This window comes from Thamnophis sirtalis, unplaced genomic scaffold (genome assembly GCF_051295495.1).
Source record: "Thamnophis sirtalis isolate CommonGarterSnake01/CBP01778 unplaced genomic scaffold, rThaSir2_p1.2 scaffold_3, whole genome shotgun sequence".
NCBI classification, from domain to species: domain Eukaryota; kingdom Metazoa; phylum Chordata; class Lepidosauria; order Squamata; family Natricidae; genus Thamnophis; species Thamnophis sirtalis.
Window position 1 is genome coordinate 152,924,784 of NW_028261383.1, and position 12,027 is coordinate 152,936,810.

The 12,027-nt window shown below is 43.3% G+C and overlaps 1 protein-coding gene across 2 annotated transcripts in view; it reads left to right on the top strand.

Moving 5' to 3' along the window:
- Positions 1 to 10,721, top strand: part of CACNB3 (calcium voltage-gated channel auxiliary subunit beta 3) — a 45,799-nt gene extending 35,078 nt beyond the window's left edge. For both annotated transcript variants that reach the window (XM_087710472.1, XM_087710471.1), the window contains exons 10-13: positions 4,304 to 4,455; positions 6,259 to 6,354; positions 6,856 to 7,014; positions 8,262 to 10,721. In XM_087710472.1, the coding sequence (XP_087566598.1) occupies positions 4,304 to 4,455; positions 6,259 to 6,354; positions 6,856 to 7,014; positions 8,262 to 8,576 (722 nt within the window). In that variant the 3' untranslated portion in view covers positions 8,577 to 10,721. The remainder of the gene's footprint in view (positions 1 to 4,303; positions 4,456 to 6,258; positions 6,355 to 6,855; positions 7,015 to 8,261) is intronic.
- Positions 10,722 to 12,027: the final 1,306 nt, after the last annotated feature.

Sequence of the window (12,027 nt, forward strand, 5' to 3'; positions counted from 1 at the left end):
TTTCTTGACACAGTTGATAAGCGAATCACAAAAGGTGATCACATGAGCCCCCAGGCTCTGCAACAATCATAAATTCAAACTAGTTGCCATGTATCTGAATTTTGATCATGTGACCATGAGGATGCTGCAAAGGTCATAAGTGTGAAAAATGGTCATAAGTCACTTTTTTCAGTGCCGTTGTAACTTTGAATTGTCATTAGCTGAACTGTGGTAAGTCGAGGACTACCTGTATTATTGGTACTACTTTTCTTTTCTTTTGCCATAGTTACTCTACTTCTGTTTGCAGTCCTTTGTATTACTATCATCATTATTATCAATGTTAGTGCATCAGTACTAGTATCGGTATTAATACATCAGTATGAGGATCAGTATTCGGACGGGAGATCAGCAGAGAATCTCAGTGCTGTAGATGGAGACTGGGAAATTGAAAAACTTCCCAGAAAAAGGAATGTCAAACTCATCCCTTGCTATTGCCAAGGAAACTCCAAGGATATGTCCATATCATCAGAGGGAGTTGAGCTTTACCTGACAGCATCTTTTAAATGTAGACTGAAGGCACTTCCTATAAAACAATTCTTCCCAGTTGCTGCATTCTGTACCATCGTGTGTGCATCCCCTTGCCTGCTTTCTGGGGCTGGGAAATGGCTTTTCCTGTTGACCAATAAAGAAAAGGGGGAAAAATACTGGTATTCCATCCAATGCCCCATCTCCTCAGTTCGTTCCCCCCTCCCACTCCTCTGAGGAGAAAATGCAGGGAAACAGCAGAGCCACTTTCCCAAGCATTCTTGAAAGGGGTCAGAAGGAGAAACCACGATTCCTTTCAGATGAATGAAGGCAAATCTCAGGAGACAGAATGAAAAAGAGAAAAAGGAAGAAACTTTCTCCTTCAGAGCTCAGGAGGAGATACTGCAAAATGTTTCTCAAAGCATTTCCCCTGGAGAAAGAGACAAACAATTTCAGCCTCTGAAGCGCCCCCACCCCCTATGGTCCCAGAAGCCCTATGGAGAGGCAGTGAGTTGGCACAAGAATCTCCAATTGGCACTTCCTCGGTGTATGGAAATGGCTCAAGATAAAATTAAACTCATTGATCAGTTGTGAACTATTTTAGGAAAGCATCAATTCTATAACTAAATTCAGCTCTCTGAATAAAATAGATGTTTGTTGTAATGTCCTTAATTTCACTTGGGTTAGTTCTCAAGAATCAGAGAGGAAAAACCTTGGCTGTCACTTGAAATGGCTCTTTCCTGTCTTTAGCTTTGCTCCTGAAAGTTAACTCAATTTTCTGCTTAAATCTTCCTTCTGATTGAGAAAGAGGTGGCAGGTCAAGACATCATTGTTACCTTCTCTGAAAGTGACTTCTGCTGACTCTTTGCCCAAAAGTTCTTCTGTGGAACTACCTCCAGAAGACTTCCTTCTGGGGTAATTTTCGCAGCTTTTACTCTGAGAGATCACAGTTAGTTTTCAGCCTTTTCCTATACTTTGTTAGATACTATCTCTGCAGACATGCTACTCCATGTGTAAACCCAGAATGGTTTAGAACAGGGGTCGGCAACCTTAAACACTCAAAGAGCCATTTCAACCAGTCTCCCACAGAAAAGAAAACACCGGGAGCCACAAAACCCTTTTGACATCTAAAATAAAGATAGCACTGCTTATATTTTTTTTCCTTTATGCCATGTATAAAAGAACTATAATGTGTTGCATTTATGGAATCAACGAACTGCTACAAAGAAAACGATTTTTTATTTCTGCGTGCAACAAAAACATTTTGAACTGAACGGGGAAAAATGGGTTGAAAACCTCAATAAATTGCGTGCCAGCGGGTATCGCACATTGGCAGTTGTGACTCATATTTTGAGCGACAGAGAGCCGCAGCAGAAGGATGAAAGAGCCACATCTGGCTCCGGAGCCGCAGATTGCAGATCCTTGGTTTAGAGTTATCCCTTTTAAAACAGGTAGTCCTTGACCTACGACCACAATTGAGCTCAAAAGCTAAGCAAGACAGTTTTTAAAAGAGCTTTAGCTTACAACCTTTCTTGTCCAAGTTGATAAGTGAGTTCATATAAATGCTACCTGTCCTCTTCCTGATAGGCTCCTTCTCCACAAAGGCACATGAAGACTGGATTTGCTAAACATGAATGTATTGAATAAATAAATTGTTGAATAAATAAAATTCATTCAATGCGCTAAGCAATTAACAACAGTTCCCAGATTTAGATATCACATTAGGCCTAGCCCAAATAAACCACATTATAACCTAGTCTGATGTGTGAACTCACTCACTCATCGTTTTATAATTTCTGCCCATTTGGTGAGTGGCCTCTGTCTTGGAATCAGTTCAAATTGATTGTAAATTCTTAACTGACTTGTTTAACGAGGAATTTTGATTGGGTTTAATTTATAACCTTTAAAGTTGCAATTGTGAGCTACTAGGAAGCAGCAGCACCAGTAATGGAATTTGGCAAATGGTCAGCAACAGGCCTCCATCATAAAGTGTCTTATTGGTAATCCTATCTGCCTCTCCCAGATAATATTATCATATTAGTCAAAATAAATTTATGAGCCATGTCCCATACTTTAATCAGCTTTTACCTCAGAATTGGTAAGTGATTAAAAATTCCTATTATGTGCCTTTAACCTTTCTGTGTGACTCAGAGATATTCATTAGATTCATCTGATATTAGTTTTAAATGGGAATTTAAGTTCCTGACAATCCTGATCGTAAAGTCAATTTTTCACAAAAGGAGAGGCGGGAAACGATGGGAAGGGTCGACAGAAAAGAAAGCAAACTTGAACACAAATTCTTAGCCACAAAGTTCTTATTCTGACCAGGTGGATCCAAATGGCTTAAGAGCTGAACATGGCTGTTTTATCGGCAGAGAAATGGGCGAGATCTGCTTCCTCTCTCAGTCTCTGCGAGGGAAGGTAGAATAAAAAACTGGGATTCTGGGGTTAGCACTAGCAATAGCACTTAGACATATACTGCTTAACAGGGCTTTACAGCCCTCTCTAAGCAGTTTTACAGAGTCAGCCTATTGCCCCCAACAATCTGAGCCTTCATTTTACCCACCTCAGAAGGATGGAAGGTTGAGTCAACCTTGAGCTAGCGAGGATTGAACTGCCGAACTGCTAGCAACCGGCAGTCAGCAGAAGTAGCCTGCAGTACTGCACTCTAACTATTGCGCCACCACGCAGTGGTGTTCATCATCAAACTGGAAGAGAATAAGAAGCAAGAGGGGTCCTTCTCCCTTTGCCCCGAAATACAAGGCGGGTGACTATGGGGAATACGAAGGAGACCCCCCCCCCCAGATTAGAAGGGTGCCCAAAACCAGCTCTAACCATCACAGAAGCCATGTGCATGAGAGGGAGAGGTTAACATTCCATCAGGACAGGACAAGGGAGCGAATAATCTTTGGACAGAGATCTGTTGACCAAGCCCCCTTGGCGCTGAGTACTCACTGCCTGTGTAGCTGCTCCGGGATCAATAATGCTGCCTGAGTGGGCATCATGACTGGCAGGACAGCAGGCTAGAACCCATGGGAGCCAGGGAGGGAGGGAGGGAGGGAATGGTTAATGAACAAGCAGAGTGCAAATCCTGATGGGCTGATTTCCCATTAAAGCCAAGGGAAGAGGCTTCTGTTTCATGTTACCTCAGCATAGCAGCTTTTGTGATTGCAAATGGGTATCCCTCTTTGGGACTTCTCCTAGGGAAGATGGTTTCCCAGTGTGTAGTAAAAGCCTTGTCTTTTACTACAGGAGGAGGAAGACGAAGGGGATCATTGGAAGTGAGAAACGCAAGAGATACAAGTTGTCCTTGACTTATAACCATTTGTTCACCGTGTGTTCAACGTTAACAATAACAACAACACTCAAAATAGTGACTTATAATCAATCCTTGCTCTTAACGATTATTGGAGCTTCCCCATGATTAAAATTTGGCAACTGGCATGTATTTACAATGGCTGTGGTGTCCCGGAGTCACATGATCACCATTTGCAATCTTCCCAGCTGGCTTCCGACAAGCGGAGTCAGTGGGAGAAGCCAAATTCATTTAACAACCCTGATATTCACTTAACAACTGCAGTGAATTGCTTAACAACCATGGTGGAAAAAAAATGCACAAATCAGCAAGACTGGCTTATAACAACGGTGTTGCCGAGTAATGGAAATTCAAGCCCCAGTTGTAGTCATAAGTCAAGGATTAACTGTATCTGAGATTTACAGAGGGAAGGAAGCTGAGAAAATGGCGTTTCCTCTTGGGGAGAAGGATGTTCAACTCACGGTCCTTCTGTTGCTTTTACAGCTGAAGTCCAGAGCGAGATTGAGCGGATCTTTGAATTGGCTAAGTCCTTGCAACTGGTAGTGTTGGATGCAGACACCATCAATCACCCAGCTCAGCTGGCCAAAACCTCTCTGGCTCCTATCGTTGTCTATGTGAAAGTTTCTTCCCCAAAGGTGAGCTGGGAATACAGGGATTACACCCAGCTGGCAGCTTTGCTCCCATCCAGCACCAGTCTTCCCAGGGGAGCTTCCTGCTGCCTCCTTGTGCTGTGTTCCCTGGTGATGTTCCTAGATTACAAAGATCTAAGCCTTATTTAATAACCTTTACAACAGCCCTCACAACAGGGGGAACAAAACAGTTGCTATCCAAATAAAGGTAGCAAGTCAGAACAATCAGAGAGAGGGGGGGGAAGGAGGGAGGATGCCCCTATCCCACTCCTTTCAAATTCCATTCTTCTCTCTGGGTTTAGCTGCATTTCTGAAGCTTATTAAAGGACCAGCTTGTCTATGTCTATGTCTAGAGACACCCTTCCCATTCCTTCTGTGAATGTTGCCTTCCACCTCCATTCTCTGCTTTAAAAGACAAGATTCCAGGTACATGTTCCATAGCTGATGGTGATGGAAAAATACAGTGCAGTCTTCGGGATTTTATGCTAAAGCTGCTTGTAGCAGAGTGACCCGGATTGCCCTGCCATTTTCTTTTTAAGGAAATTTGATTGGAAATGGTTGTTTTCCATGGCAGAGCGATGCCAGCCTTGATTTCTGACTGAACAGCCGGATAGTCCCAAAGTTGCTTTTTCTTTTTTCTTTTTAGAAAGTTTGGAAAAAGCACCTTTGGGACTACTAGTCTCTACATGTTGTAAAAAGCCCCTTTGTCACAACAATGACCTGGATGATTGAGAATCTCCATAGACATAGGGCCTGATAGGAGGGTGGGCTAGAAAGCTACCCTATCAGAAGAAGAAGCCACATCAATCAAGAGAATCCCCTCCCTTCCTTAGGAAGCCCATGTTCATTTCCAATAAGACCGTTCAACGTTTGGGTGACTATGGGCTATCTGTCGTAATTAGGAGCAGTTGCATCTACCCTGTTTCCCTTAAAATCAGACCTCCCCGGATAATAAGCCCAATCGGGCTTTTGAGCGCATGCACTAAAATAAGCCCTCCTCCCAAAATAAGCCCTTCCCGAACATATTGCAACACAGCATCAGCCATGAGGTGACCACACTCGCCACCTCCTGCACCTCAAAAACAATAAGATCTCCCAGAAAATAAGGCCAAGCGCTTATTTCGGGGGTCAAAAGAAAATAAGATCCTGTCTTATTTTCGGGAAAACATGGTACAATGAGGAAATGATTCAAAGGGGTATGGACAAGAATTTTGCTTGAGAAACAGACTTTGGAGATGTTGCTTTGTTTTTTAAGTTATTTTAGCCAAAACATATTGGCTGCCTGACTGTTTTCACACGTCTCCTGCCTCAGAATAGCTGAAAATTGTCACACCAATATTGCATATTTGTGCAGAGGGACATTTGATCTTGTGTGGACCAAGGAAAAGGGGCTAAGGGCCACATAGGAGTTAGCCTGTTAGCAGCAGAGCTCAGCAGATCTGTAATTTTCTCGGTTGGCCAAGGCTGAGAAAAGGAATGGAATGTTTTTGAATGAATGTTCCTATCCAGAAAGCCAAATTCATTCCTCGGCAACTGTCTTACTTATGTACAGCAATAGCTCTAGATGAGCTCTTCCCAATGGAGGCACCTGCCAGATGTTGGGGTTAAGGAATCCCAAGGTAAGCAAGCCAAGACCATTCTTGAGAGTTAATTAACCTACTTTAATTAACCCACGGACTTTTAAGTAAGGGTGTTCCAGATGTATTCTAATTCTTAACCTAAATCTGTTACTAAGACATGATTTTAGCTCTAGATTTTGTATGGAGACTTTGAACTCTTTGCCTGTATCTTCTCCTTTTTCTGTGGAAGGTGTTGCAACGCCTTATTAAATCCAGAGGGAAATCACAGGTGAAGCATCTCAATGTGCAAATGATGGCTGCTGACAAGCTTGTCCAGTGTCCTCCGGTGAGTCTTTTATGCATGATGTTTTTGATTCATCTCCCATCTCCTCCTTGTCTTGGCTCTGCTTGGGTCCACTTTGGTAGCATGAGTGAAATAAATTTCTCAGGCTGCCCTTCTCTACTGATACCCTGCCCCTTTCTTAAAGAGACTGATATAAAGTTACATTTTATAACCAGTTTGTTTTTGGACATGCAGATTTTTTCCCCACAAACCCAGGCGTGGGCTGCTACGGGTTTGTCCGGGTTCGGGAGAACCTGTAGCTAACGTTATGGCCAGTTTGGAGAACCTCCAAATCCCACCCCTGACTGCAGGGGAGGGCAGCCATCAGAACTTCACCACCGGGTTGTTAGTACCTTTGGGGTGGGGGTCTGTTGCATTTTAAGCAGTTGCTAAGTGACTGGTCTTAAGTTGAGGACTAGCTGTACAGCAAGGACAGATTGCAGTGCAGTATATAAGTCTTACTTCGTCCTCTTCTTTTTTATCTTTGCTTTTGTTTCCCCCAAGGAACTCTTTGATGTGATCCTAGATGAGAACCAGCTGGAGGATGCTTGTGAACATCTGTCTGAGTATTTGGAGGTATACTGGCGAGCAACCCACCACCCTGCACAAAACCTTGGGAGCCAAAACCTCCTGACTCCTTCCACTGCCATTTCTGGCCTGCAGGTACAACAAATTGCCTTCTTGCCCCAACTGAAGACTCTCTAGTACCACATCCAGTTTCTAGCAGTGACTGTGACAGATGTTTTGAAGCTCGTTGGGGGACTCCAAAGGCAGAAGGCTACTCTTGTTATCTCCAACCATTGGGAATTGCTATTACATTGCTCCCAAACTAACCCTCAAATTGGGCAGTGAACCTTGGCACCACCAGGTATTGGACTCCAGATGCCACTAGCTGTTGCCAACATTGCCAATGGTCATTCTTTGTGCCCAAAAATATTTTGACTGGCAGATGTTTTCTATCTTCGAGTTATTCTCTTAGAGAAACTTCAACCAGTTGCATCTCATTCCAAAAATCTAGCTTTGGGTGAAGATGAAGAGACCAATATACAGGTTGTTATTGACTTATGAGCGCATTTGGGACCAAAATTTCTGTTGCTAAACAAGGTGATTGTTAAATGAATCCGGACCAATTTTATAACCTCTTTTTGCTTCAGTTGTTAAACAAATTACTGTCGTTAAGTGAATCACATGGTTGTTAAGAGAATCTGGCTTCTTCCAGATGTTGGAAGTTGGCTAGGAATCTTGCAAAAATGGTGTCAGTATTTTGATCATGTGACCATAGGGACACTGCAATGGTTGTAAGTGCGAGGATCATTTATACGTCACTTTTTAAAGCCCAATTGTAACTATCTGGAGTCACTAAATGAATGCTTGTAAATCAAGGACTACCTAAACAGCTAAAAAAAACCAACAACAAACAGCCTCATTTAACCCATGAAGAAATATAAGCAAATCTATTCTGTTTCTCCTAGCTGATTGATTTGATTAAAACTTTGTCAGGAGATTAATTAGTAGTGAAGCAAAGAATCAGTCCTAATCCAAATTGAAATTTCTTGATCATAAATACTGTAATTGGAAACAGAATATATGAACCTATCCTGTGCAAATCAATAAATTGCAGGGCACTGGTAGAACTTATTTCTGCTCCATTTCCAAGGTTTCCATATTTTTGGTGAAAGTATAAGTGCAATGAACAGAGCCAGCATGGAATTCAGGAATTCCGAGAGTCGAGGTCCACTGGTCATAAAGGGGCCATCGTTCCCCACCCCTGCTGCAGATGGATTGGGGATCCTAAATCTAGTCATATGGAAGCTCTTGCATGGAGCAAATTAAGGGATGCCTTCCAACCTGTCATGTTGGGAGAGCACCAAAGCTTGCTAACAACTTCCTTCTGCCCTTCCTTCCTGCAGAGCCAGGCCCCGATGGGCGAGCATGAGAGTGAGCGCTCCCCGGTGGAGCACGACAGCTTGATGCAATCTGACGAAGTGAGCGACGCCTCGCGCAAGACATGGACGGCGTCCTCTCAGCGCAGCTCCCGGCACCTGGAGGATGAATACTCCGATGCCTACACTGACCTGTACCAGCCTCACCGCAACCACAACAGTGGCCTCCGCAGCACCAACGGCCATGACTCGCAGGACCGTCTTCTGGAGCGCGACTCTGAGCACAATCACAATGACAGGAACTGGCAACGCAACCGGCCCTGGGCCAAAGATAGTTATTGAAACTTCCTGGCCAGGCCTCCAGGGACATAAGACACGGCTGCTGCTGTCTTTGCCATCTCCCAAACTGAGTTAATTGCCTGATCTCAAGCCTTTGTCTGTTTCCCTTTGTAGCTAACCCCCACAGAGTGCAGGCCCTGCCCCAATACACAGGTGCTATCTAGGGAAGCCCAGACATAGCCATGGCTGCCTAAAAGAGGTTAGGTGATTTGTCTGGCCCTCCTTCACTTTGGATTACGTAGGCCATGGTAGTATTTTGCAGGGTAAACTTCACATCCTTCACATCACATTCTATTTTGGGAGGGGTGGGGAGGCTAGGAGCTGGATTGGGCTTCTGCATCTCAGAGGAAGAATTTTTTTTTCCAAGAGAGAAGCTGGCTGTGGCTCCATTTTTAACTGAGCAGGAGATCAGAGCCGAAGATTACATGGGAGAAAGTAAGACAGGCATGTAGAGACCTTAGGATGAGTTTACTTCTTCCAAGCGAGAGACCCAGAGCCTCACTTTTTGCCTTGCTGTAAGGTTAGACCTGTGTGCATATGTCCCAAGATCTGTCCGGAAATTGAGGCTGGTGTAGATAAACTAAGATTGCTAATTAAGAGTGATGCACTCTAGAAATTGATATGAACAGCCAATGCTGATTCAGTTACAGGGCGTCATCTTCACAGCCTTGGCAACCATTTTGTGCAAATGCTTTGGTGAAACATGTGCAATAAAGCAGCAGGTGAAACTGAGCCACAATATTTCAGCCTGCACAGAAAAGGTAAAACATCAGGAAGAAGGTAGAACTAAAATGCTCCCTGACGTTGAATGTTCTGCATTTGGGGAGATTTTAGTTTTGTTTAAAGTCGAGATTATGAAAGACCATTCAACTAGCGCAGGGTCATCTAAGAGATTATTGATAAATTATCCACTGCTAATTTGGATATAATCCAAGAATCACAAGGCCAAAAAAAGATCTATGTGGCGGTGATGTTCATGACTATCACTGAGAGGGCTACACAGCTTCAATCTTCTGTTGCCCTTGCAATTATTGATAGATGGGTAGGGCCAGATACAAAAAGAAAAAAAATGCTTCAGATTTACCCAAGATTTTCTTAGTTTTCATATTCTTTTATGTAATTCCCATGACCTTGAAGCAAGTTATTGATTCTAAGGAAGCTGAGATGCAAACTGTACTAACACATGTAATAAAGCCTCAAGGACCATTTGGTAGAGTAGCCCCAAAGTATTCTATGTCCAACATATCCCAGCCAACTGGCTGCCTTTTCTAGACAGAGCTTTAGATTCAAAGGGCGGGGAGGGGGGAGAGGAGTCTTCAGCAGAGAAAGTAATTTTGCACAAAAAAATAAGCCAGTGGAGAAGGGTTTAATTAGGCCTTTCCTAACTCTTGCCGGCCTTCTATTCCAAATCTATTTCATCCCCAATAGAGTGAAATCCTTGGAACCCTTATTTCCTCGGAACCCCAACGCTCAGCCTTGTTCCTCTTGCTCTGCTAGGCCATCTCCTGCACAGTCACTTCTGTTAGAGGACTAGTGGGAAGACATTTTTAAAGCCACAGTATGAGATGCTTAAATCTGTATCCTCCTCACTTGTTCCAAAATTCCTTGCTAATTGCATGCAACCTTGATCTTCCACATGCCACTTGTGTTGCGGGAAGTGGAAGGAAGATGAGGTGCCGAGTGTATCGGTGGGCCCTGCTCTTTCATGGTGACTCCTACCCTCAGCACTTTGGGGCTTCCATCTTGTGGAAGTGGCCCAGGGCTATACCCTTCCTACTTCCTGCTTTTTCTAATGCGCAAACCTTGCTCTTCCATTCCCCTATTCCATTCTCGGGGCAGTGGGTGGCAGCCCCTTCCTTTCAAAAAGCACGTACAGCTACCAGAAAAATCAGCCTGTAAATATTGCCCACTAGCATTGGGAGTTGTGTTGAGTGTCTGTCGTACCCCTGGATGGTCCAGAGCCAAAGGGGAAATGCTCTTCCCTCTTTTTGTGGCTTAGGTGGTTTGAGGACGGGGAAATGTTTCTATCCCTGCGGTAGTGGTTGTTTGATGGGCTGCTGCAACAGCTTTGTTACTCTTCTTTTGTAGAGAGCACTTATTTCCCCCCAAACTTGTAAGCCGTTTGAAACAAGCATTTGCTATTTATAACATGTGGCTGAGTGGTTGTTATTTTGAGTACAACTGCAAGGGCATTGGAACGGAGGCTTTGAAGGACAAAACACAAGATAGTGTTTTGGTTGGTGTTCATGGCACCCTTTCCTGAGGCAACACTAAACTCAGCGTGGTTCTTGAGCCAAAGGTTGGGATGAACAGATATCCCATGACTTGAGTATTCAGAATTGATCTATCACAATTTTCAATTGGCTACAGAGTTACTTTCTTCTGGGGTAGGAGTAAGGCTTGGACTCCTCTAACTTGTAGACTTTAGGCTACAATTCCAAGAGTTCCTTGGGGAAAATCAATGGCAATTACATGGGATACATAAGCCACACATTAACAGTATAATTAATTGTCTCAAGAGTTCAGGCATAAGCAGCTTTCATGTTAAAGTGGCAAAGGTTCAAATACAATAGCCAGTTGAAACAAGTACTGATTAGTTCAAATGGCATTTGAGCAGGTAGGTCAATGAATGGGTAGCCACTGTCAAGCTCTTGATGGATTTACCCATCAATTGCATTCAACCTAGGAAAGTTGCAGATTGAGTGGCATCTAACCTTCCTTCAGATAACAACTGAAACACTGAAATTGCCTTTTAATTAAAATGTCAGAAGTCTGTCTATTAACCAATACTCACGTACATGTGCAATACACACCATATAAGTAGCATTTCTGCTTGCTCCCTATGCATCAATTCTAACTTTCAGATACAGTAGAACAAACCTAGCCTGGCACCCACTTTTCCCTAGCTGTCTGTCAGAGGTCATCTTCTGAAGGGCTGCACGTTTCCATTCACAAAATGCATTTTGACGAGTCTCACTTTGAAAATTACTATAGAAACTACTATAGGTACCTATAGAATGGCTCACTATTTTTGGCTTTCGAGAAACGTTTTAAAAAGCTATGGTCTGGAAATCTATCTTGTTGCAGTACAAGGTAGTCTGAAAAGCCATATTTTTACAGGAATTCCGACTAAAAATTTGGTTAATTTTTTTTTGTATGAATATGAATTGCCTTTAGAGCAGGTATCTCTAACCTTGGAAACTTGTGGTAGTCTTAAAGTACAAACCTAAAAAAACCAATCAGTTGCAACAAGATAAGCTCATTTTAGACTGCACTGTTGCTTAACAAATATCTCCTCTTTGCATCATCCTATTCTAGTTCTAGTCCCGCCATAGCCAGGGAAGCCCATGGGGTGCCAGTGGGACAGTCATTGTCTCTCAACCCAAACCACCTCACAGGGTTGTTGTTGGGAAAACAGGAGGAAAGGTGTGTTGAAAATGTTTGTCGTTTTGAG